Source organism: Alligator mississippiensis, chromosome 3, assembly GCF_030867095.1.
Source record: "Alligator mississippiensis isolate rAllMis1 chromosome 3, rAllMis1, whole genome shotgun sequence".
NCBI lineage: Eukaryota > Metazoa > Chordata > Crocodylia > Alligatoridae > Alligator > Alligator mississippiensis.
This window is the reverse complement of record NC_081826.1, coordinates 289793979-289819646: the sequence shown is the minus strand read 5'-3', so window position 1 is coordinate 289819646 and position 25668 is coordinate 289793979. Positions and strand designations below refer to the sequence as shown.

The following is a 25668-nucleotide window of genomic DNA, read 5'->3' as shown; positions in this document are numbered from 1 at the left end:
TGCCGTTCAGAAAATCTTGCCCCAGAAGAACTCAGCCTTTAAAGAAAATCTCTTATTTTGGTCTGCAGGTACTTTGCTGGTCTAAAGGCATCAATCTCGGTTGTAAACCACAAATGTAGCCTTGAAAAAAAATCAATTTACTCTCTCATATATGATGGGTAAACATTTTTAATAGAGTAAAATATCATTTATTTTCTCCGCATCCTAGAAAGATGAGAGAGAACAGAGTTTATGACCTGCCTAATACATTTTCAGAGCCATTTTGCATGGCTGCATTTATCACGTAAAACAAAAGTGCTCCTGCATTTACACAAGCTTTTTATGGCTTTATCTCTTTCTTTCCTTTTCCAAGTTAATTCCTAAAAGCTTCTGCTGAGATCCCCCTCTCCATTCACCCAGCAGGCACTTCTCAGAAAGGCCGGGGAGGGTTTGCTGTTGTTGTTAATTTATGAATGACTGTGCTCAAAACAAATCGTTCTAGCACTGCATGAATAGAATTGAAAAGCAAGCTTTAAAAATCGGATCTGTTTTTGGAAAACACCACTTCAAGGGGTTAAGGGAAATCTGCAGCTGGAATAAATATAGACCTCGTCTAACTTCCTCAATAACTCGGCTCACAGAGCTTACAGTTGCCAGACGAAGGAAGCGTGGTTAGCCATTGAGTCTTTGAATGCAGCTCCACTTCCCCCCTCCAGCCCATGGAATTTATATTAACCTCCAGCTTTTTCATAGCTGGTGGGAACTTCTTTTTTTTTTTCTTTGGGAAGAGCCTTACTTTTGTTGCTTTGGTTTGGGGGGGGGGTGCTTGGGTTAGGACGCGGGTGTGCTTCTAGTGTGGCATTTTTCCTGGCGCAAGGCCACCACTGTTAAATAATGTTTTCGGTGTTGATAAGGAGAGAGAGGTGGGAGCTGCCAAATGTGGAGACAGGCAGACACACAGACATCTGACTGACTGATTTATATCTGAAAGCACAGGCTTGGTCATCCAAGTTCATCAGGCTGTTTTCATTCACCAGCAGGAGAAGGGACCCGGTGTGCTTCTTGCTCAGCTTCTTGTTTTTCTAGCATAGCCAGCTATGATGGGGGAAGGCAGCATGTCAACCAACAAGTCTAAAATGGCTTTGGGTTGGGGATCTGGCTGCTGGACCCACAGGAGAGTTGCCCGTCGGGTTAAGGTGGAACTTCAGAGACTTGGGTTCATTCCCCAGGCCTGCCATACATTTCCTGAGTGACCTGGAGGATGCCACTTGGTCCTTCTGTGCCTGGCAAATGGGAATAATAAGATTCTGCTTTCTCTCACAGGGAGGTGGTGAGGGTGAATATGACTTTTTTTTGCAAAAATCTTGGTCTAATAAAAGATATCATGTCTACTACAAGTCCTGATTGCCTTTTCCTCTAGACCAATACAGCTACAACCTGGGTACCGTAGCATGCACGAGGCACTTGGATCTGAGGCTGATGGGTAGCAGGCATAGAAATCCCTGAGTAATTAGGGAGCTGGCTGAACTTAATATTCATTGCAAATATTCTCATCTTCCTGGTTTAGCAGGGAACAGTGTGCAGACCAGTTGTCAATTGCTATTAATGTCTTTATAAGTATTTTCTGGACAGTTTTCACTTGTGGGTTAGTTGTGAATTGTTTGCTTTGGCTATTTGTTAGTTGTCTTTGCGGTCAGATAGCAGAGTCACGTGGTATTGTTTCTGCTCCTTGATTAGCATGCAAACCTTCTCAAACAGCTCATTAGCAATCTGAGCAGGCCCTTTTCCCAACTTACTCTAAAAACAGTCTGTGGTCCAAACGAATTTCCCGGGGGTGGGCTTTACTAACCAAGAAACCAACAGTAAGGTAACCATTAAGCCTAAATCGCCTCCCACCTTTGCTGCTAGGATTTATCCTGCTCAACACACCCTAGATGATTTCTGCTATCAAGAATAGCAGCACGTCAGCAAACCCGGGCGAACCTTCCTTCACAGGATTAATGAAGAGGGTGAAGCATTTGAGGCCCTTGTGAAAAATGCACTTGTGATCGGCACGTCCGGGTGCCTTTGGCCAGTGTGATGCTTCTGGGATTTGTTAGTATTTCTGATGCATCTTCGAAGCTTAGAAGTAATGTAAGCTTGCAAATGATAGTAAGCTGAGCTCTCAGCTCTGTCACCTGCTGTGCAGAATATCACAAGATCATTTTTGTTCGTTTACAGTTAATGCTGGTGGTTGATTTGAAGCTGTCCTAGTAATGATATAATTGCTTACCGGAGGAGTCTCACGTGAAATAAACTGAAGGGATGAGTCTCAGTCCCGATCTTAGCAGACCATGCATCTAAATCACGATTGTCACCCTTGCGTTTGGCACCAACAGACACTTTTATTACGTGTCTCTCATGTACCGCAGTATCTACTCTTCTACATCAATCAGCAGAGGTGCAGTGAGAACTACCTCCATAGCCGCCGCTCATCCCCAGGCTTCTCTCTCAGCAGGAGGCCAAAGACTGACTAATCCATGGAGAGACTGAGTGATCCTTTCAACTTTAGAGGTAGTTGGGGTTAAGGCACATCATTCACCACAAAGTTGGGAGGCTTTTCCCTCTTGCCTGTGCTGTGCTGTTTGGGCAGATAGTCTCTGACTTTCAAACCAAGTAGACGCAGAAGGCTTGCTCATCTGTACATGCTGGAATCCTCCTCCAAAAGATGCAGTGGGCAATCTGCAAGAGCATATGGCATGATACAACCAATACTCTTTCTTGTACTTGCTCCTGCAGAGAGGGGGAAAAATGCAGCAAAAATCAGAGGAATCTTTTCTTGTCAAGTGTGATAGGAATATCCCAGGAAACAGTCAGAAACATGCAAAAAACAGCTTTATCTTCCCAGGCATGTGCCCTTGGTGGCTGCCTTGCAGGCTTTGGTAGAGCATCTTTCCTGCGGAGCCCCCTGAGTGTCACAGGCATCAAGACCCGAAACAGCAAATAGGAAAGGTGGTGTCTTATATAATGCTTCCTGCACTTGTGCAAAAGAAGAGGCCCTCCTTGAAGAGAATAACTTGAAAAATGCAAAACGAAACCAGCACTCCACGAGGTGAAGGGGCCTTTGAGCAGTGGCTGCAGGAGGTAGTTCCCACTGCACCTCTGCTGACTAATGAAGAAGAGTAGGGACTGAAAAACGGGAAGAGAAGGGTTCCTTTTGAGGCGTAGAAGCAGAGTCCAGGAATGAAGTCTCGACTCCACTTTCAGTGCAGTGTTTCAGGATCTCACTCCATGCTGTCTGCAAGGATTGATGGGCATGAGGGTCTGAGATTTGCTCCCCTTGCAGTTGGTATTAGGATTCCCCTTGACTTTTGCGGGGCAGGGGTAGGACCATAGGGGATTTTGAAGCATCGTTTTTACCCCCGGAATTAAAGGGGGAATTTTGACAACTCTGCTGAAATAAGGAGATGTCGTCTCTCTTGACTGAGCAAGACAAGAACAATCATGAATGCAGGACCCACCATAAATCAACCTCTCTTCTCTTAAAGGGCTTAAGCTGCTTGATTTTTTGACATCCCACTTGGTAAAAGCTGCTTTTTGACAGGGCTGTGCTGCGTAGAGGTGTTGTGACACTTAATTAATTCACACGTATAAACCACTTGGAGTCCCACAATTGAAATATGCCTCCGTACTGCCAAGCATTGATAGTGTTTGTGAAAGTAGCTTCAGTTCTTCTCACCATGGCCATTAGTGCTGAAAGGAAAGAGTGGTTACCTACTGTTTTTATGGTAGTGTAATGGCTGTTCTGTTCATAAGTGACTTCCCCATCACAGCTTGAATGCTCCAGGCAGCGCTGAGAAATCCGAGTGTCCCCCCGAGCTGAAAGTTTCACACTGTAAAACTCTAACTCAGCCAAGATGCATGTGTGTAGGCATATACATGGGTTATGTCTACCTGTATATATGCACACATATAAATGGTGCTAAGCCAATATACATATATCAATTGTTTTGTTGTTTTAAAATAAGAATCAAGCCAAAAGAAGCATAGACCCAGCTCCTCATTCATCTTTAACATTTCTCAAAAGCAAAAGACTGAATGGAAAATGTTGGAGAGATGCATCCCAGCAACACTTGTTTTGCTAAAATTTGCTGGTTTCCAGTTTGCTTTTTGGAAAAACGCTATAGGTAATGGAACCCAAACACCCCAGTGGGAGTTGCTATCTTGACGTTAGTGTGCGTTTTGGGGCATGGTCCAGCGCTTGGTGATGTCAGCTGAGGTCTTGGTGTCTGTTGGTTTCAAAAGTCTTCAGAGGCCCTTATTCCATATGGATTCCATAGGAACCTTCCATAAGGGATTCATAGAAGTCATTAAGTTTTGCTTGATGAATTCCTTGGTCTGACCATTAGGAGCCTTTTGCCAGCACTAAATGCACATGATGAAATGTTGTAAAGCAAACAATGAATGAAAGATGATGATGTCCCAGCAGTGCAGAATCGACCACTCCTTCCTGTTGTGCCAGCTTTTACATTAACCAGAACAGTGGTGACGCACCGGTGAATTATGAGTGTATCCTCTGCTCACTTCTGTGTTTGTGCGGCTGAGAAGAGCCAGTCTGAAAGCTATAAAGACTAAAGTCCTGTCTCACCAGAGCAGGACTGAAGAAATCAAACTCATTTTCTTGTGCTGTCTTACCTGCAGCTGTAACCCTGTATTGGAGAGAGGCTGCCTCTTCACATTACATCTACTGCACAATTACCTGATTAATCATGCGATTAATTTAGACTGGGCTACACATACAAAATTAACTATGGTCCCTTTAAAAAGATCCAATCAGCTATAAAATTGTTGCTTGAAACTATGTAATAACTTTATCACTGGTTTCTGTCCAACTTCAATTTGCACGTGTGGCCTGTGCCCCCCACCCCAGGCTGGGAGACCAATGCTGCTGCAGTCTCCCAACTGCGGGGGCTTTCCACGGCTGCCAGGGCTGAGAGTCTCACAGCTGATGACGCTCTCAGCCCAGACTGAGGATACTAAATATGCAGGGAAGATATATACTTTTTAAAATTGTAGGTTCCAGGGGGACTAAGGACTTAAGTTATAGAAGTTGCCATAAGAATCCATAATATTTAATATTGTAATTAAAGGACTCCACCTCCCTGCCCATCTCTGGCATAAACTCAGCTCCCCAAGCTGACCAGAGAGGATTTTATATAGCCAAGTCCCCTTCTCATGGGCTCCAGCCCTTGTGCCCCGCAGACCTGACTCAAAGCGGAGCCTCTCGGCTAACAGCAACCATTGCAGTCATCCTCAGCTCCAGAAGACTGTCACTGCCTATGAAGCTCACCTAAGGAAACTCCCTGCTTCTAAAGGAGTCAGAGGGGAGTCCAGGCTCCCTGGCCTACGTATCCTGTCTTGCACACAGTGCTCCCAGTTAGTGCCAAGTTTGATGTACTGGTGTGATGTGAATACCTACCCTGAGGCTACTTACAGACTATAAACTCCAGTTAATGGAGGCCCCAACCCAGCAAGCGGCTGCTAATGGCCTGCAGACACAAATGGCCGGAGGCGAATTAACTGCAGGGCACTTGTTTTGAAACCAGGCTGCCAGGGTTGAGCCATCCAGGTCCCTAACATGGCTTATTTTAATGTTGGTTCCTTGCGCCTTTGGGTCTCCTCCAAGCTTTGTGGCTGCTGTTGTCCCTATGTTTATTGGGCGCGTTTATCTATTTGCAGACCGGGCAGTTAGCACTGATAGTAAAGGCTGATTTTAAGCCTGACCCGGGTAAAGGAAATACACACAAATAAACAATAAACCTAAACAACACTAAAATAACATCAGTTAAAACAATTAGGGTGACTTCCACTCATGAAGTATTGTTCCCATTTTGCTACATGGGAAAAAACTCTATTTCCTAAGTCAGATTGTAACCGCTTTCGTATTTGCGGATTCTTGTAACAAAGGGGGATTTCTTTTGTCTGTTATTTATATTCTTCCTATAGTGCATTAAGCCATTTTCAAAGCCTCCACAGAGTCTGGTTTCAGGACAATGTAGTGGAGAGTTTAATGCCTTGTTTGCAAACTTGTTGATCCTTCCCATTTTACTGGGGTTGGGGTGATTGTCCTCCTGAGTCACCCACCCCTGGACGTAATTCCCCATGTGCCCCCAGGGCTGCTTATGCACCTCATCTGATAGCTTTAATGCCAAATGCCTAAGCAGCAATAGAGCAGGGACTGGAGCCACAAGTTACTTATCCAGTCAGGCTCTTTCTTCCTGCTTCTTTTTGGCCATGATGATTCCTTTCTATCCAGTGGCTTGGCTTCGACGAGGATCTCTCAGCCCTGTCTGGCCCACACCTGTGGATTAGGACACTTGACTGGGAAGGAGAAATGTGGATTCAGACCTCCCACAGGCAAGTCCTCTAACCTCTAGGCTGTTGGGCCAAAAGTCAGGGGACAGGTGCACGTCTCCTCCTCCTTGCTGCATGTACATCTTGGTGTCAGGCACTCAGTGTGGCTTTTCTCCTCCTAAGGTACAGGGGGACTTGTGCAAAGCTTATGCATCACTTAGAATTGGATCATGACGAACCTTAGGTGGACTTAAATGTCGAGGTGTCCATTCTGGATGGTTTCCGAACAATTCTAGCCTAAGTCTAGTCACCTGGGAAACTTTCCCAGCCAAAGTGGAGATGCACGAGGAATCCAGGCAGCTCAGCCGTGCTGTGGCTGGTGCACGGGGTGGTGCCACATGTAGACATGGCCACATGTACATTCCTGTAAGGCGCTATAGAAAGAGGGTTATTTAGATAAGCGATAAAAACAGTGACTGTCACACACACACACAGGAGAGTGTGTGTTGCCACCCCCAAACACTTCGTAGAGAAAATCTTCTTGTAACAATTAGCTATGTTCTTGCATCTACGCCATGTTACCATTGTTTTAAATGCCCCTTTCACCTTTTTGGGCAAAGTACATTTACCGGACAGCCCACTTAATAGGGATGTGGTTACTCAGGAAATCCTCTAAAACAGGACCTCACCAAGGGAGCAACTTCCTCTGCATCTCATTTGGATGGAGTGCTGCCCCATGGGGCCAGACTGTCATGATTCACCAAGCCTGCGCTTCCTCCGTAGTGCCTCTGGGCTCCCTGGGGCTGCCGCAGGCCTACTGCCATCCTCCTGGTCTGCTACAGTTCACCGCAAGTAGGATGGAGGCATCACTGGATTTTTTTAACTCTGTTCCAGTCTGGTCAAGATGGGAAACTCCTTAACGCTTTCTTTCCTGCCTCTCTTATCTTACCCAAACAGTAAGAGTTGGAGAAAGGTTGCTGAGATGGGTCGCGAAGCCCCCCAGCCTCCTATACTTTATTAGGGCGTGGTGGTGGGGAAATCCTATGTAAGCAGTTGTGGTCTGATGATTCAGCTTCTGCTTTGGTTTGGGCCATGAGCCAAATTCTGCTGGCTCTTCTCCCATCAGTATGGAGATAGGTGAAATGAAGAAAGCAGGTTGCTGCCTTACACTATTTACTTCTGTATAAACACCTACCAGGAAAAAAATGAATACTTTGCAATTTGAAGGAACAAATTTATCAGCTGACTTTTGAGGGAGAGGAAATAGTTTATAGGCAGCTTCCTGTCATTGTTTGATGCTATTCCATGGCATCTAAAAAATCAGGTCAAGGATTTGATCCATGCCACTGCCATATTTATTAGAAAGGGAAAAAATTCCCCCTGCATACCATTTGCGAGTAAGAGAAGGGCTGACTGCTATGGAAATTCCTGGCATCGGAAGGGGGAAGAGCAGGTAATCAACAACAAGCTGGCTCCAGCCAAAATGCTAACAATAGTTATTCTTTGCTTTGTAAAATGCTGGCCTTGATTATGTAAATCGGATGAGAAAAGATGATCAAGGGTCAAAATGATGGCGAGGGCAGAGGTGCTGTCCAAGTTCCACCAACCAGCAAAGTGTCACCCTCTCTAGTACACCTTGTGTGAGAGCATGTACATTTGGGAGATTTATTTTACAAGACTGATATAAAGGAGTTGTGTTTGTCACTGGCATCCACTGTGATTTACTCTTGAATGAAGCATACTCTCTGGTCCTTTCACGGAGCGTGTACATTGTACTCCACTTAAGTACAAAGCTTTGGGACTGAGCATACACTCTGTCCAACCTCAATACTCATGAAGCACATGGGACTTCCCATGTTGTGGCACCAGCAGCTCCAAAAGTGACTACCTTCCTGCCATTTTCACAGCTTTTAATTGTCAGTTTGGAGGAGGCTATTAGAAACGTCGAAGATGAAGGGCGAGTAGACCGAGTTGGTTTCAACGTGTCCAATAGCAGCTGTGAAACACGCAGGCTCCCATCCGTTTCAAGTAGCCCTTTGCCAGCCCTTCCCATTTCTGTGACGTTAACTAGTTCAATTACGTTACAAAGCACAGCGGGGATCAGAGATGCTGTGCACTTAAGCTGTGTGTGGGCTTCATTGATAAGCAAATCACTCGAGTTTGTTACCATGTAAGCAATAAGTAGCAAATTGGGGTCAGCACTCTTTTATGCAAGTAATCAAATTATGCACTTATATGGTATATACGCAGGGTACACAGTATTAATAGAAGCCTGTTGCCTTGTGTGCATTGAGACTTGATGTAATTTAAAGTTGGGGATGAACTGACCGCCTGGGGGCCGTAGGCCGCCTGCCCTTAAGGGGGTTGGACTCGATGATGTGGGGGTTGGATTCGATGATCTATTGAGGTCCCTTTCGACCCTAACATCTATGAATCTATGATGAATGGGATGTTGGTGGGAAGAAGGGGAGAGAGGTGCTGAGCTATGAATGCCATATGGCAGTTAAACAACTGGACCAGCAGAAAGGTCTGTACTGAGCATCATCATTTTAAATTTCATAATCTTCCCAGAGTGTGAAACTGTCACAGTAGCATCTACACAAATATTTCTGTGGTTGTGTGCTGTCCTGGACTTTCCAGCTTCTGGGGCAAAACAATTCCCTTTGTGCTCAGAATAAAGCCCCTGTATCACCGTGCTTTGCAAGATTTTTTTTTTTTAAATTAGTTCTGGGACTTACGATTTTTTCCCTGGCTGGTATTTTTTATTGCTGGCTTTTGTGATAATGGAGTCAATGTCTTTAGAGTTCCTGCAAAGCAAAAAGGAGGTTTGTATGGAAGAAAATGGAGCAAGACTGCCAGAATCTACTGTAGGCTTAACAACTTGTTTGATCAGGTCAAGCTTTCTGCACCTATGTATGATAAGCAAAGAAGCGAAATGTTCCTTGAGATTAAATGGGGTCCTGGAGATAAAGCTCATATCCAATGATCCCTTGCAAATGCTAAATGATTATTTTTGCCTCTTACACTGAATGGTAGGGGTTTTTTTCCCCCCTCCATCCTGCTACTTTTTCCTCCCTCTTTTCTGTTGTCTGAACTCCATGCAGCTCTTTCAAATGAAGTTCCTAGTCGCCTGATTTACAGTCTTTGTGTTGTGATCTTGTAAGTATTTAATCAGATGAACTGTGTCAGTAAAAAATAAATAAATAAATGAAGACAGCTGTTTTCCTTGGGAAAATTAACATCTGAAACCCATAATGAATAAAATGGATGGCAGGAGCAGAGAGGCGAAACAGCTGAACTTGACCTTTCACAGCCTGTTCAATTTCAGTGATACAACTGACACATCACCTCCTGGAAATCAATATCACCTCCTTGGGATTGACGGGAGCTAGCGCGTTTCAGACTCCTTTTGGCACCAGAGAATAAATTTACATTTGAGGTTTCTAGACACGGGGTGGCGGTCAGATGCGTCTGGGTTTAGACCATTTAATTTGTTGGAAAGTTGCTTTACGAATCCCTTGAACGAACCCTTGGGATTAGGTAGGCTATGGCAGCTGTAGGAAGGTAGATGGAAGCGTGTTGGCTTACAGTGTTTATCTCTCTGTGATTTACCATCGTAAAGGGAATGGACAGAAAGTCATTGAGTTCTTATAACTTCCTGTGCAGACGTACTTGCCAGCGAAGCCTACAAATCCTGTAAACAGCCACGCGCCGTCAGAGTGGCTTTAAAAATAACCACCTCCCCTTCTCATTCCCACCCCCACTTCATCATGTCTCTCCTAGATGAGTAACCAGGGAAACCCAGGTTAATAAGTTCAGGACTCTGACAGCACAGCACATAGATGTGGGTTTGTGGGAGAGGCGGGGGGCAGCTGGCGGGTGGGAGGGAAGGAGGCTCTGCAGTATGTCAATATGTTCTGGAAAGCTTTTAATTTGTTCCCTTCATTGAACTTCTGCGTAAACGGTTCCGTGGAAACGAAGATGCAGCTGTCATGTTTCTGGATGCTTATGGGTAGATGGACGGGGTTAAGATTCGTTCAAATCGATTGTAAGGCAGTTCAAAATTCAGACGTACTAGTGTACATGCAACATGGGGTTCAGCCAGTCCGGTCTGAGGACCGTTCATTGCTTAAGGTCGTTGTCCATGTTGCTTGAATCCAAACACCGTGCCCGGTTGTCATCACAATATTACTCCCCTTCCCGGTCTTAGTTCTCATTATAGAATAGCACGTTGGACCATACATCTCTGTTCCTCAGGATGAGTTGGGTCTTTCAGCTGACATTGGGTTTCCACGTCTGCACAGTCCTTCCTGTTGGCTTGAGACTCCTGTCAGGTTCCTCTGCCTTATCACCATCTTCCCAGGGCTTTGCATCTCTTCTCCATGGGGTGCCTGTTCCCAGCAGTTGCTCTCCCCAAACCCCTGCCTGGGATCTCTGGAGAGCTGTCACTACTCTTCTCTCCCATGGTCTTTGCTGACTTATCTAAGTTGCCAACTGCTTTTATAGGTGGTAGCTGATCGTGTGACTCTCACCTGACCATGCCCCTTGTCCCCCACCAAAAACCACAGGTCTCCTGACCTGTTAGGGATCTACACCTCAGTGTACCTGTTCTCCAGGGCTGGGGAGCAGATCACCTTGTGTGTATGTGTGTGTGATATCTCAGGTCACATGTTGAAAGCAGGCTATGAAAAGACGTCCTGATCGGAGGCAATAGAGACTGCTTGTTGATGCCACTGGACCAATGCTCAGTGCTGTACGTGGGAGCTGCAGCTATTACTCAGATCTGTTGCGGGGGCCAGAGAGTGACGAACAGCACGAACTCATTGATCCGTTAGACTGAAAAAGAAAAGTAGCTGCCCCCTATCCCAATGCTCTCAAGCAATGATGATTTGCCCCTGGGTCTTTTGCTTGGTTGCACTCCACCAATTCTGGCTTCATTTATAAGAGTGTGCCTGCTAATTTGGTTAAATTACCAAAAAAGTGAGGCTGAAGCATTATTTTTTCTGGTTGGACACCTGACATTGAGGTTGACCTAGACAATTCAGCTTTAAACCGATGGTGCTTTGGTTTTGTGGTGCTGTGTATACATAAAGTTATGTATACAGTATATATGGTATATGTATATGCACACACTAGCTATGTGATGGGGATAGCCACGCGATAAACTGCAGAATGAACATGCCTATCCTACATCTTTAACAGCCTTGCCTACCTACTGTTCACTCATCCATCTGTCCAGGACTGCTACTCACACTCCTCTGAGCAGCCTCTGGCATTTGTTTTAGTCACCTTGCTCCAACCCTGCTCCCAAAGTAGACTTCCCTCCCCAAAATACCTAGGAATGCTAAAATAGATAAGTTTTTAGGGTAGCAAGTTTACTCTTCTCCCACTCCTCACCAAGAGATTTTCATGACTAGCCTTAGAAAAAGTAATTGTGCCCTCTTGGGTCCTAGTAGGATGACAGAATTTTGTCCTGTTAAAATGCATTATAGTCCCATGTCACCCTCTCCTCCCTGCCCCACACATGATGTAAAATCAGTCTGTCTTCCCCAGCATTTAGGTATAGCTAAAATTGTATTAATTATGCTCTGCTGAAGTGGGCAGCAACGTACCATTTAACCTGCAGTGCACATTAAGGATGGCAGAGGGATAAGTATAGTGAAAGCTTATATTCAGCTCAGATGGGTGCCTCAGGCCCTCGTACTTTCCAGCAGAGGTTTAATTATTCTGGGAAAGGAACCTGTCCACAGCAGCTGATGAAGTGAGCTGAGGCTCATGTAAGCTTTGGTTGGCCTGTAAGGTGCAAATCTACTCTGGCTTCACCTTAATTATTTAGGCCTTAGTGATGGTGTTTGCCTGTCTTGCTTGTTTATAACCTTAGGCTGCCTATACACGAGCGTGGAGGCTGCCCCGATGCACTGTAATACAGCGCGTCGGAGCAGACTCGATTAATCGAGTGTGCTAGAGCATGGCAATTGCCACGCTCCAGCAGCCACCTGCGTCTCATGCATCAGCATCCCAGCACTTAAAAATGGTGGTGGGGACACTTGAACTAAAGCTTGACAAACGAGCTTTAGTTCACATGCCCCCACCGCCATTTTTAAGTGCAGGGATGCTGGTACACAAGACGCAGCAGCGCTTTACCACGGAAAAACGTGGTAAAACCTGGATTTTCTCCTTTAAAGGAGAAACGGTGGGTTCCCCCTTGCAGCCTGGCACAGGTCCGGTCTGCTGGGGCTGGGGTAGCAGGAGGAGGGCAGTCAGGCAGGGAGCACCATGTGCATGTGTGCACGTACACATGCACATGGCTACCAGGAAGTGTGGAGAGCAGGTCCTGCTGGTAAGTCAAGGTGGAGGGGTGTGTAGGGGGGAATTTGAGCCCCCCATAGCGAGGGAGGGTGGGAGCTGGGCAGGGCTGGGGTTGGGGCGCTGCCCAGCTGGGGCGGTGTGCAGGGCTTGGGGCTCGGGGCCGTGCATGACTGCAGGGCCCAGGTGGGGAACGGGATGGGGTTGTGGGTGACTTAAGTGGGGGGTGCGGGAGGTTGACTCTCTGCCACTGTGTGCACTCCTGGAGGGGATCTGTCCCTGGGGGAGGGAGAGCCGGGCTGTGTGCTCTGCTCCACCGCAGCAGCTCCTGCCTCCTTTGGGCAGCAGCCAGAGCTCGGGCACTGCTGCGGGGGGCTGCGGACCCGGGTCCCTGGTCTTGTAGTCCCGGCAGCTGGGGGCCTCCTCCTGCAGAGCTGGGGGAGTCGGGGGTGTGGGTGGGGAGTGAGGGGCCTGGACCTGCGTCCGGATGAGTGAAGTGGGGCAGGGAGAGCTCTGATGTTGCATGATAAAAAACCCCAAATCAAACACCAAAATGTGTAGGTCTTTAGAATTTATTTCATTATAGTGACCGAGGCACTGGTAGGTTTCCAAATTGCTTTAAAATGATAAATATATCGATAAAATATGTCACCTGACCCAGCGCTCTTTCCTGTGCAGGGCAAGGGGTCGGACTCGATGACTTACTGAGGTCCTTTCCAACCCTAATATCTATCAATCTAGGAAAACATTGTGTTCAGCTGATACCTATATATATAGTGGCGTTTCATTTTAATTGTGGATTTTGGAGGGGTTTATCAGAGAATTTGCAATTTTTAAACAGAGAAAACTAGGCTCCCTGCTGATCAGGGTAGATGGTCACGGTGATCCCTTCTGGCCTCGCTCTCCGGGGGTTACAAGCCTAATGTCACTAATGTTCCTGAAGGCCTTTGTGCTTCCACAGCATCCTCCACTTGGAGCATCACAGATCGTTATTTTGGGCAAAACTGCTACGAAAATCGACTCTCAGAACTTTTCAGGATCTCAGGGAGAGAGAAAACTTTCTGAAGCTTGCAGGGGGTGCATCGTGTTGCCATGCCAGTGTGACAAAGCAGTGGCGCACGCCAAGGAGCCCTCCCACCCACTGCTCCCCCTTACGCACGCTGCTCCCTGGCGGCCTCTCATGTGGTGGGTGATTCACTAGTGTTGAGGCAAAGACTGTAACCGAGAGAGGGATTGTTATGGAAGCAGAGAGAGTGACTTTTATGGAGCTTTTATTGCAAGCCAGGGAAGTACTGTAGTGCATAATTGTTGTTGTTGGGGGTTTTTTGGTGGGGGGTATTTGGAGGAGGGGTTGTTTTGGGGTTTTTTTTTTAACGCTGTCTTTGGTGGCTTGCTATGACTCTATAGTAGCAATAAAATAAATTACGCTTAGCACTTACCATATTTACTTGAATACAAAATGACCCTAAATGCAAGATGACACCCCGCCTCCCCCATTAATAAGATTCTACACATGGAAAATATATATATTCATTATAATTTTCCTTGGATGGAATCTAATTACGGGACGATCATCTTAAATTCCTCCCCCCACCCCCCACCCCGACTACTGCAGGTAGAAGGGGAAGAGGTGATGAGGGGGGCAGACAGTGGGGGAAACAGTAGGGTAAGGAGGAGTGCAGCAGAGGCGGGGAGAGAGGAAGGGGGTGACTGGGGCTGCGGGAGAGGAGTGGCAGGGTGTGCAGAGGCAGTGGAGGGGGTGCCTTTCCACTGCCTCGTGCTCAATCATCAGGCAAGGGGCTTTTTTCCCCATGTTAAATGGGGGAAAAAATCCTGTCTTCTATTAAAGTAAATACGGTACATATTAAGCCTTTCATCCAAAAACCTCTGAAGCATTTTGCACTTTCCAAACAGTAATGAAGCCTCACAACACCCCTAGCAGGCAAGTAAGCCAAATTGCCCCAGGACCGTATGGGTGAACTGAGTCACAGAAAGAGGATGCAGCATGGTTTGGGGACCCAGGGATAGCACCAGTTGCCTTGATTGTGACCCCAGCTCTTCTACTGACTTGTTTGGGCAGTACACTTAACCTCCTCCCTGCCTCACTTGTTTCCCAGCTTGTTTCCTATTACAAAAGCATTGAATGGATTGCTTAGTTAATGCCAGGGACTCATTTCCATAAGATGCCATGGAGGCCAGTAATGCATCTTGGTCAAAAAAAGGGATTAGACAAATTTGCAGAGGATAGGGCCCTCCTGAGCTCTTAAGCTTGACCATCAGGAATGTCATCCACCCAGGGTGACCTGCTTGGTCTGACAGGGGATGGGTCACTCAACACATGCCCTGTTCTTAGAGTCTTTCTCTAAAGTTTCTGCTACTTATCGCTGTTGGAGGCTTGCTCCTGGTCTAGATGGACCTCTGGTCTGAACCCACATGGTTGTTCTTATGCTGTGAAGCAAAGCAAAGCTGAGAAATGCTTTACAAGTGCTAAGGATAATATAATTTGTTGGCTTAGACAGAGTCAGTAAATTACAGAGTCATCAGTACTTCTGACTCACACTTGCATATCCTCTGTTCTAGGCAAGACTGCCTCCTTTCCTATAAAAATGTCCTAGTTTATTGGTTCTTCGATATAGATATGAGGGTGCTCACGGCTATTATTTCATAACGTATAGTTCCCATCCAGTGTAACTGAAAACAGAAGCATATTAGGGCTGTAGAGTTAAGCACAAAGGGTAAAGAATATCTCTATCCTGCAACATAACATAAAAATCAATTATGGAAAATGGGGAGCATCATTCAGAGTTGCCTATGATTTGATGTCTCTTCTGGTTTCCCACTCCAGTTATCCAACAACCATCTTGACACATGGAGTACAGAACCTGATCCTCTCTTCCAGCCATTTAGCTGTCACTGCCTTCTATACCCCAGAAGTAACCTTTGTTATTTCCCTTCCCTTTTTCTCCAGGGTTACCATCCATTGCCACATGAAGCTGAAATTGCACACACCAAGAAGCTGTTCAGACGGAGGAGAAATGACCGGAGGTAGGCAAGCCCTGTCCAAAGTGTCATGGATCTGCCCTTCCCTTTCCCAGCTTGGAGTATCATTCAATGATGCTCTATTTATCTGAAATGTTAAAGAAGCTGGAAATATGTACGAATATTTAACTTCATGATATACTATGATGAAGCTGGGATTTCTAGTCACTGCAGACTCGGTCCTAGTGGGGAGATCAGAGTTAGTTATGACCTAGGAAGTCCTAGATTGCCTAGAACTACCCGACCTCAAGGACCACTGCTCTGCCTATTGCTGCAGCTGTTGTCAGCAGGGTGCTGCCTTCTCTTTGTTAATAGAAGAGGGGGACTGGGGGGCTGGGAGGGGGGCAAGGGTAGCTCTAAAGGCTCAGAGACTGTATGGTCTGAAAAAGTCCAGATTCAGTGACTCTGTGATGCTGCAAAGAGATGCCTGTGGTGGAGGCACTGGGAAGAAGCTTCTTAGGTGGTGACTGGGTTCCTGTAGAACTAATGGTTTTAAAGCTGCTGGACTGTAATATAATTTTGTTTGCTGCACAATTCATTCTGTTCAAGCACCTATAGCCTTAGAAAGGCATCTTTAGTATTTTAAATATAAGAATAAATAACTTTGGGATCGCACTGTTTAAAGTTGAAGGAAAAATCAGTCCGGTTATACGCAGGTTGACTCGTCCATTTTGCACATCATGCAACATTTTCAATGCCCATTTTTCTGGTTGACTATTCATATACTATGGTTTAGTGGACACTGATACTCAAGATAACCCTGTTCGTGTTGTTACACAGCAGACAACAGTGACAATTTTCAAAATTGACCTGTGATTTTGGGTGTCCGAGGTTAGATGCTTTCAAAGGGCCTGGTTTTCAGAAAGTGCCATCCAGCCTGCCTGTTGAGAATCAGGCTTCCTTGAGGCAACTCCAGTGAGACAGCTGAAAAGTGAAAATCCCCAGTAATCTTTGGTTTTCCTGAGTCTTAGCGAGTGCCTGAAAAAAGACCCAAAGGGACTTTGTTTAGACATGCTTCAAGTATTCACATGTGGGGGGATCCTGAGCAGAGCAAACTTCAGTCCCAGCAGTGAATCCATTCAGCCTTGTGAAGAGGGCTTGAGCTAATGCTGTGTTTTTTGAGTTTAACTGAGTTGTTCCTGTAATTTTTAACAATTTGCATAGTCGTGGTGTAGTAGCTGATCCAACATTTCTCCTGTAGTCCCTTGCTGTCCTACGGCCATATCTGAGTGTCTCTGTACCACAAGAATCTGTCTCTGGTCAACTACAGCAGATTCCACGTAGCTATATAAAGCCAGAGGCCAAAGGCCAAGTGAGTATAGCCACCTAGACAGTGCAAATAATCCATTAAAACCACCTTAGGGAGAGTGTATCTACATTTTTAATGTGAACTGGAAATTCCCAGCCAAGGAAAGTCAGACTGGATTACCAACTGGCAATTGATTATATGGCAGCAGCTTCATGGCTGGCCAGTCACATAATCCAATAAATGCAGTTAATAAATTTGTAAAACTCTGCAGAATTCAGACAGGGCATTCTTTCCCCGGCTGCAATTTAGAGTACCATTTTTATCTTGCAGCCAAATTGTGTTTCAGCTGCGTGCCTGAAACGCACTACACTCCTGAAGTTAGATTTTTTTGGAGACATGCATACAGAAACATTTAATCCCACATACACTGCAGGATTGATCTTTAATAGCTTCGTAAAGGCACTATCCTGTTGTTGGAGGACTGATGCAATACAGAAGTTACAGTTTAGCTAGGACCTTAGGCAATCTCTTTCCACTGTCTGGTTCAGTCTCCTGAACCTTTTTCATGCCACCAGAATGCAGTTGAAGGAGAAAAAGTCAGCAAAGAAGTCACCTGAGCTCATATCTTCTGCTCGGAGGGACAATTTAGAATCTGTCTGGACTGTTGCAAGCATCTAGGTTGACCTTCCATGTAATGGAGGCCAGAAAACTTCATCCTGTACTTCCTCCATTGAATTCGGTTACTGGAGCGCACACAGCTACAATCGTGTGACTTGGTCCACCTCGTGCAGTTGTTGCCATGATGTCAGCAAAACCTCATGATGTCAGTGAGGCCCTGCATGTAAATGATGCATGCAAATGAAGAGTAACCATCAAAACCAGTGAAACGATAGCTTTGAAAAACTGAGAATTGGGGGATGTGTGCGTGAAGTCCTTGTCTCTGGGTAGGAAGCACAGCAGTACCGGTAAGGTAGTCTTTGAAATGGTGTTTTTATGGTGTGCACGAGGCCAGATGCTCTGCCTCTGAAACGTGCCTAATCCCCTTTAGAGTAGAAGAGGATCCAGCCCATTGCGCAGCTGTGATGACCACATTATACGTATTTCTTTTTCCTTCTAGCCTGTTCAGGTTACCATTATAAATTGTCAGCAGACACAAGCATTTAGCACCCTTAAGGGCATTCCCCTCACAGATGACAAGAACAGATAGCAAAAGAAACTGCCTTGGGTGGATGTTGGGAGATCACATAGCAAGATAAAGTGTAGATAATATACACCAGCTAGTCCAAGAGTTTTGCAAAAGGACTCTGATAAATATCCCATGAGGAGATCTAGTAACCTGTGAATTGCAAAGACATTCATAATGCATGTTGTTCATACTAAAGCAACAGAGCCACAGTTTGTGTTGACTGAATTAGGACAAAAGCAAGGAATCTGCTGAGACACGTTACATTCCCATTGATAAGGTGGGGATTCAGACTGGGGAGGAGATGCTAGCTCGTTTCAGTCCTAAAAAAAAAAAAATGCTTTGGCCTCCCACCTTGCGTTGATGCATCATCAAGCATTTTGGTTGCAGCACACGGTGCTTCTTTTTCCAGTCTTCAGAAACAATACTGTGATTTGCAAGGGGTCACAGTTTTGCCCATCTCTTCCATTCCTAATACCGTGTCTCAGCCCAGTAGCTGAATCTGATTCTCCTCCCTGCTCAACCGAACCCTGTTGCAACTTAATAATAAACTTAATGCATTTATCTTTCATCTTTGAGAGTTTGCCAGCTTTAGTAGCCCTGGTATGAAAAATGTACCAGGAACCTAGTAACTGGGGAACTAAATCTACCAGCCTACCAGTTAGTGGGAACATGGACTTGGGAGTGATGGACTTTATTAGGAGTCATTTCAGGCCAAAAATTCTGCCTCTTGATTTCCAGGTTTTTTACTGGGAGCAAGCAGTGTCCAGGGAGAGATTATAGTTGGATGGATTAGGTCAACGGTGGCCAACCTGCAGCATGGGTGCCACAAGTGTGCATGGTGCATGGTAGATTGGAGGGCAGACAGGCAGCACAGTGGCAGATAAAGCAGGAAGCAGAAAGCAGAGCTGAAGGCCAGGCAGGGAGCAGAAAGCAGAGCAGTAGATCAGGTAAGGGAAGGATATCAGAGTGGCACTTGGGGAAGGTTCAGGGTTAATTTTTGGCATGCCTACCAGAAAGATTGGCTCCCACTGGATTAAATTAAGATATGCTTTAAAGTCACCATACAAAACTGCAAGCTTGGGCTCCCAGATTCAGTTTTGGCTGTCCCACCACCTTCCTGTTAGACGTGGATGAGTGATTTAACATCCGTCTGCCTCAGATCTTGCCAGGAAATGGGAAGGGAAGGTCGCCCATTCCTGTGCATACAGTTTACAGATGCTGATGTTCATGGTGGGTAGGTCCTTCCACTGGGAAGGAGTCACTTTTTTATCTTAAATTTTAAAATGTTTGCAACAACAGTCGAGAGCAGCAGGGAGCAGTAGCAAAGCAGAAGAGATTCTCCCCCCAAGCACCGCTTGGCAATCTATTTGAACAAAAAAGGGCATGACATAATCCCCCATTTGTGTCCAGCCAAGCCTAGCAGCCTACTTCCTCTGACTCGACGGTTCGACTGAAACAGTTCGGTTGTTTCATATCCAAACAGCCCATCCACTTGGGAATCTCTCTCTTTCTTTGTAGTGCACTTGGGAGAAGAACGGAAGCGCTAGCTGCCTCTTATTCTAATGTTGCGTGTGATGCCCCAGGGGAGTACCTCCACATTAAAATTGATTTCTTGTCGTAAGTGAGGTCTCAACACAGTTATTTTATGTGAAAAATGTGGTGCAGCGGGAATTGAAAAAACATGCATATTGAATGGAAGTGTTTGTAGTTTAGGTGCCACATTGTATGAGAACATAAAACTGGTTGCAAAGCTCTTCACATTTTATTGCAGGGTTATTATCTTATTATCCCAGGCATTGTATCCAATGGATATAAGATTCATTCCATTGGTTATGAAGCGGCGAAGTGATATAAATATCCCTCTGCCGTACTATCAGTAGAACAGGGATTTCACTGCCTGGGAGCAGTAGGGACTTGTCGGGCCTCCCTTCCATGCTGCCTAGATATTGAAAGACAGACTTACTCCCAGCTTTCTGGGTGGTAGCTTTGCCCCAGAATGAAGTGACTTTCACTGGTGCAAGACCGCACATTGTGCATCCGTCTCCTCCACATTTACATCGGTCTAAAGGCAGATTAGTGGTGTAAATGTGTTTGTGTCCATACTACAAGTCTGGTTTGAGAAAGCAGTTCATGTCCATGTTGCCACAGCTCATGCCTGAGTAATAGTTAAAGGTTGTATAAAACATGCAGTAGCTTTGCATCTTGCAAACAAGATGCACAGAGAAGGTGGGCAGGATTTGTCCCTTGAAACATCCCAAGCACGCATGGTGGGCAGTTCGAGATGCAAAATGAAAACGAAGGGTTCATAGCCGGTAGGCAAAACCAGAGAAGGCAGAGCACATGGGGAAGCTCAGAAGAAATCAGTTCTTGGAAGATTTTATCGTGTTGGGGTCGGGTTGGTTTCTGTGGGCATCACAAAGGAAGCAAGGCTAATGGGCCTGATGCCGAGTCCAGGGGAAGACTCCGGTTGAGTTCAGGGACCCCTGAGGAGGGACTTGGGAATGGGCAGAGTTATGGCTCGGAAAACGGGAGTGTGCAAGGGGCATCAAGGGAAAAACGAGTGCTTGGATCATTTGTTGGAAGCAGGTTTAGACCTGGGACACTGATACAAGGTGCCTTGAGTTTTATTTGTCTGCTGTGACTTCTGTATGTGTGAGCATGTGTGTGAATGCCAGTTCTGGAGGTAAAAAGCAAACGGCTCTAGGTGGAGCCGGGCCCATCACCTGGAGGTGTGATGCAGTCTTCCCACGCAGCTCACCTCCACTCAGACGTGCCGTTCTGGTCTGCTGTCTGCCTTGCTTGAGCAAAGATAACAAAACTCGCTGAACTGTGACAAATGATGTGGAAATGTTTCTGTCATGTTAATAAACGACCATTTAGAGGGGAGTGCTCAAGCCTATATTTAGAAGAAAAGTGCAATGCTGAATTCTGAACAGGGTGATTTTAATGTTCATTTTCCTGATCCCTGGCTCCTCCTGACCCTACTAGACCAGATTGTTTAGCCCTCAAGGTGCTTATTGGGGAAGCTTTAAGATGCAAGGTGCAGTATAAAAAAAATTCTTGTGACATTACTGTTTTCAGATATTTTTTGCAGCTCCGTTGCCTGCTGCAGGCCTGTAACACTCATCCAGCGCTAAACCCCTGGGGCTAGCAACATGCCTTCTGGTTGTTGCACAAAATGACACTTGGGCTGGGCCAGCTTACAAAGTGCTTGAAGTAATAATGACTGAATTTAGCTGCTGAACAACATTTTAGTCCAAAAAAAAAGTGTGTGGGGAAGAGATGCATATTCAATAGGAACCAGGTTTTTCCCATGGAAAACAAATAATTTTTGTCAAAATATTTAATTGTTCAACTACATTTGGAAAAGATTTTTTTTTTTTCAAGATGATTTAGAAAATTCCCACATTTGTTCCCTTTCCCACCTTGATTTCATCAAATAGGGCGGGGAATGGTTAAAATAAGGTAAAACCCTCTTCTTCACCCTTTGTTCTATTTTTGAGCCTTTCTATCTTTCCCCAGTGGATAAAAACAGAGGATCATCCGCGAAACGTTTTTAAACACGGGGCTGAGATTTTTCTAACATTTAAAAACGCCACTTTTCAAACATAAAGTGAGGAAATGCCATAGTCATGGCTGCCTGTGCATGTGGTGCCATCCTTCGTTATCTGAACCACGTATTAACCGTTCCAGAAGCATACTGTGTCATTCTGCGTGCAGGATGGATACGTCAAGGGACCGAATTAACCTTGAACAAGCACCTTAACAGTGGCCTTGACCTTGAAACCTAAAGAGCATTCTTTTAACCTTGTATACATGGTAATAACATCTAGAGGCCTCAGGTAGGTCCGGATCCCGTCATGCTACGGGATATGCAATCACATAATGAGCGACAGTCTCTGCCCCAAAATTTTACAGTCTATATGGATGAGCCCAGAGGAGGAGGGTTTACATACAGGAAACCTCTATGTGCTATATTTATATTGCATTGTTTGCTGATTGCACAGTGCACCTGACTGCGTCAGACTAGCACAAGGGCGGCACGTTGTTTCCCAAGGGCAGCTAGACTCAAGGAGCCGTTGTTGGAGCGGGGCAGGTGGTGGAGCAGCAATGCCTTTCACTGCCTCTGCTGGTCCAGAAGATTCAACTTGAATGGGAAATGCCTCAATAGCTGCATCTTTTAAATGTCCATTATCTCCCAACGAGTTGTGCTAGCCCTCTAGTTGAGCAGGGAGTATGGGCTAAGTTGCTGGTTGGGAGGCCAGTCTATGAATGCAGCCTGTTTTCCCCCCTGTAAAAAAAACCCTTGAAAACACCACTGCTTTAAACCAGGGGCGGGCAAAATGCAGCTCAGGGACTGGATGCGACCTGCCAGGCCATTCTATCTCACCCGTGGGGCCCCTAAAAAATTTAGAAAATTAATATTTATCTGCCCTGGGCTGCCTGTCATGCAGCCCTCAATGGCTTGCCAAAACTCAGTAAACGGCCCTCTGCCCAAAATAATTGCCTGCCCCTACTTTAAACCTTTGTAAGTCAGCCTGTTGCTGCAGGAGGGTTGCTTGGGTTGCCAGACGTCCCAGAACGATGCATTTGGAGGCAGGGAGCAGAGCCAGCCATGCTAACATGGTCCAATTTGGTTTTCACTAATTCATGCAGGCTCTTGTTAATGCATTTCATCGAAATAGCGTGGAGATGTAATCGGTCCAATCTGAATATGTAGTCGCCGTCTCACATCCTGACTAACTTTGGGTCATTTTATTCTTCTCTTAAATGCAAATTATTGCACTCAGTGGTTCAGCAGGATTTTAGCTTGCAGCTGAACTCAGCATGACTCTCTTTTGAGTTTGCATATCATCTTGTGAGGGTTTTTCCCAGAGCGTGAAGTGGTGAAAGTATGCTTTAACTTGAAATCTTTGCTATGTTCCTTCCTCCTTCCCTGTCTAATCCATCATGCCAGCACCTTGTTGGCGGGACAGCTTCTCAAGGAAGCACTGCTTTTATCTCTGTGGGAATGATCAGCTGGTAGCACTGTAAAAAAACCCCACATTGATCTCATGAGGGAGATGAGTGGTTGAGTTTTTTTCATCAGCAGTTTCCCTGAAAAAAATATTACCAGAAACTTTGTCTAGTGTTTAGTGGGTCAGCTCTGCTGTTTGTATTATTGGACCAGTGAAGGAGCGTCGCATTGTATACGATGACCCACAAAGATTGCTAGGGAGTTCCTCAAAAGTGGGTGTTGTCATGCATTCCTTGTCTGTACCAGTACCCCACCAGTAATGTGCGTGCTTTCTCTATGATTTAATTGTAATGGTTTATTCCCATGCTTCTATCTGTACATACTGTGGTGGCTTCTGTTGAGGTTTTAAACATGTAGGCATGCCTGCCTATCTCCATTGTAGTCTGTTGAATTTATTTGGGATGACAATGTTCAATAGAGAAAATCAATTTCTTGATTCGATTTCATTTGTTTTAATATCTAATTATATTTGAAAACCAATCAGATGAGGAAGGATTCCCATGAAATGTCATCCATCGAGGCAGCTGGTTGGCCAGGATTCTGTGCTGAACACATAAGCCCCAGCGTCTCTCGTTGCTTCAGCATCTTTTGTTGCTTCCCAACACAGAATTTACTGTCTCCAGATCCCCAATCGTTCCCCACTTGACATCTCCGCCACTGCAGATGTGCAGTTGATCTGTTGACCAGTATGATACAGCCTAAATTGAAAACACAAGGGCTCTAGAGCACAGACTGCATGGCTGACTATTTCAGATAACCTCTGAGCAGCCTGTCCCGTTCATCAGGTCTGATCGAGTTCTGTGGTACCTGCTGCAGCAGCATCTAAGTTCCTAAATACAAGATTGGACACTGCAGTCCAAGTATAGATGGTCAACTCTAGCCCCTTCAACAGCGCCATCTAAATCAGACACAGTTTTACCTAGTCTGGAGAGCAACTACCAGAGTAAATACTGCATGAATTCACAAAGCATAGACTGCCTTTCCTCCCACTCAAAATCCTATTATAGCCCAGTGGCACCTGTAGTGTCTCGCATGGAAATGACACAGCAGGAAAATACTGTCATTTTTAGGTGTGTATTTTTGTGAGCCTCCGCTAAATATAATGTATCACTAAAATACATGAAATATGGTTGTTAGCTAGACTGATATTGTCTCGTGTGAGCCGTAAGTATTGGAACAGGCTGCCTAGAGATCTGGTGGAATCTCCAGCCTTGGAAATTTGCAGGAGCAGGTTAGACAGATACTTGGCTGGGATGATTTAGTCAGGGGTGATCCTGCCTTGAGCGGGGGACTGGACTAGATGATCTCCTGAGGTCTCTTCCAGCCCTACTTTTCTGTGATTATATAAGCAAGTGAACTTGATACCACAGCAGGCATTATCTCTATTTGCTTTGTGGCTGTCCATGAAAAGCAGCTGTCCTCACAGGATTATAGGTACAAGCATGGTCCCGTTGTTACAGTCCTACTTCCCCAAGTCTCCAGAGTCCCAAGCTCGGTTCCCTGCTCTGCCACAAATGCTGTGAGCAACCTTGGCAAGTCATTTATTTCTCTGTGGCTCAGGCTCCTACCTGTAAGATGGAGTTTATTACAGCTTCCTACTTCACAGGGCTGCTGTGTGGATAGACTGGATGAGGCTGGTGAGATACTTGGATATGACAACGAAGGGCTATAGACACACACAAACGCCACTATTTATTATGTGTTGTAGTGGCCTTGTGGCTGTGATGGTCTAGGGATTAAGTGAGGAGCAAGATTTGTTTGACAATAACTCTTATGGTGCCCACTAGACAAGCTTTCTAAGACCTGGTGAAGGGCATTTGATGCCCAAAGGCTTGTCTAACACCTTTCCCAACTATATTATTTATTAATGCTTGCTAGCTGCATATGCTTGTGAGGAGACTTACTGAGTTTCAAGCCAACATTGGATTTGCTGGGAGGTTGGAGATGATGGGAACAACTGTTGAGGATCTTTCAACCTGGTGAGAATTGCCAAGGGCAGCACTTTGTTTTCATTTTATAGCGATGGAGAATGCTATATTCAGCCTCTGCAATGACCCCTTAGCTTCAGTATCACATAAGCAAAAGAGTTGGAGGGTTGTTTTGCTTCACAGATGACTATTAGAGGTGTCCTGAAGCTCAAATACAGGCACCGCCTTTTTAATAAATAAACATGCTTTATGGATCTGATCTGACAATAATTCTTTTTAAGTGGAAAATATTTAATCGGCCCTTCCCAAAACGTCTCTGATTTTTATGTCAGTGTAAGAGCTTTGAAACCCTTTTGCTCTTCCTCTGTTGCTAATTTATACCCCTTCTGTGCTTGGAAGCAGTCTGTTAAGTGGCTCTGTTGGTTGGAAATCCTTTCTGGGAATTTCTGCTCTCTAGTTAGTCTATCTGCTGGGTTTCAAAGCAACTAGGGGCTCCTGGGGCTGCTTTGTGCAGCCCCAACAATGCTGCTGGGGACAGACCTATGATTCTGTGACTGAGCTTTCATACTATGGTTGCCAGGCCTCATGCGCAAGATTTCCCCACGTCATCATGCATTGCCTGCAACTAGAA

At 45.5% G+C, this 25668-nt stretch overlaps 1 protein-coding gene across 9 annotated transcripts in view; it reads left to right on the top strand.

The window, feature by feature from the left end:
* CTIF (cap binding complex dependent translation initiation factor) overlaps positions 1-25668 on the top strand; it is a 321855-nt gene that overhangs the window by 162332 nt on the left and 133855 nt on the right. For 7 of the 9 annotated variants that reach the window (XR_002093006.2, XR_002093005.2, XM_006259046.4 and 4 more), the window contains 2 exons: positions 15587-15663; positions 19611-19709. Coding sequence is in view for 7 of the 9 variants with exons in the window: in XM_006259046.4 (XP_006259108.2) it covers positions 15587-15663; positions 19611-19709 (176 nt within the window). In the remaining 2 variants the exon portion in view is untranslated. The remainder of the gene's footprint in view (positions 1-15586; positions 15664-19610; positions 19710-25668) is intronic. The other 2 variants (XM_019496002.2, XM_019496000.2) reach the window with 1 other exon arrangement.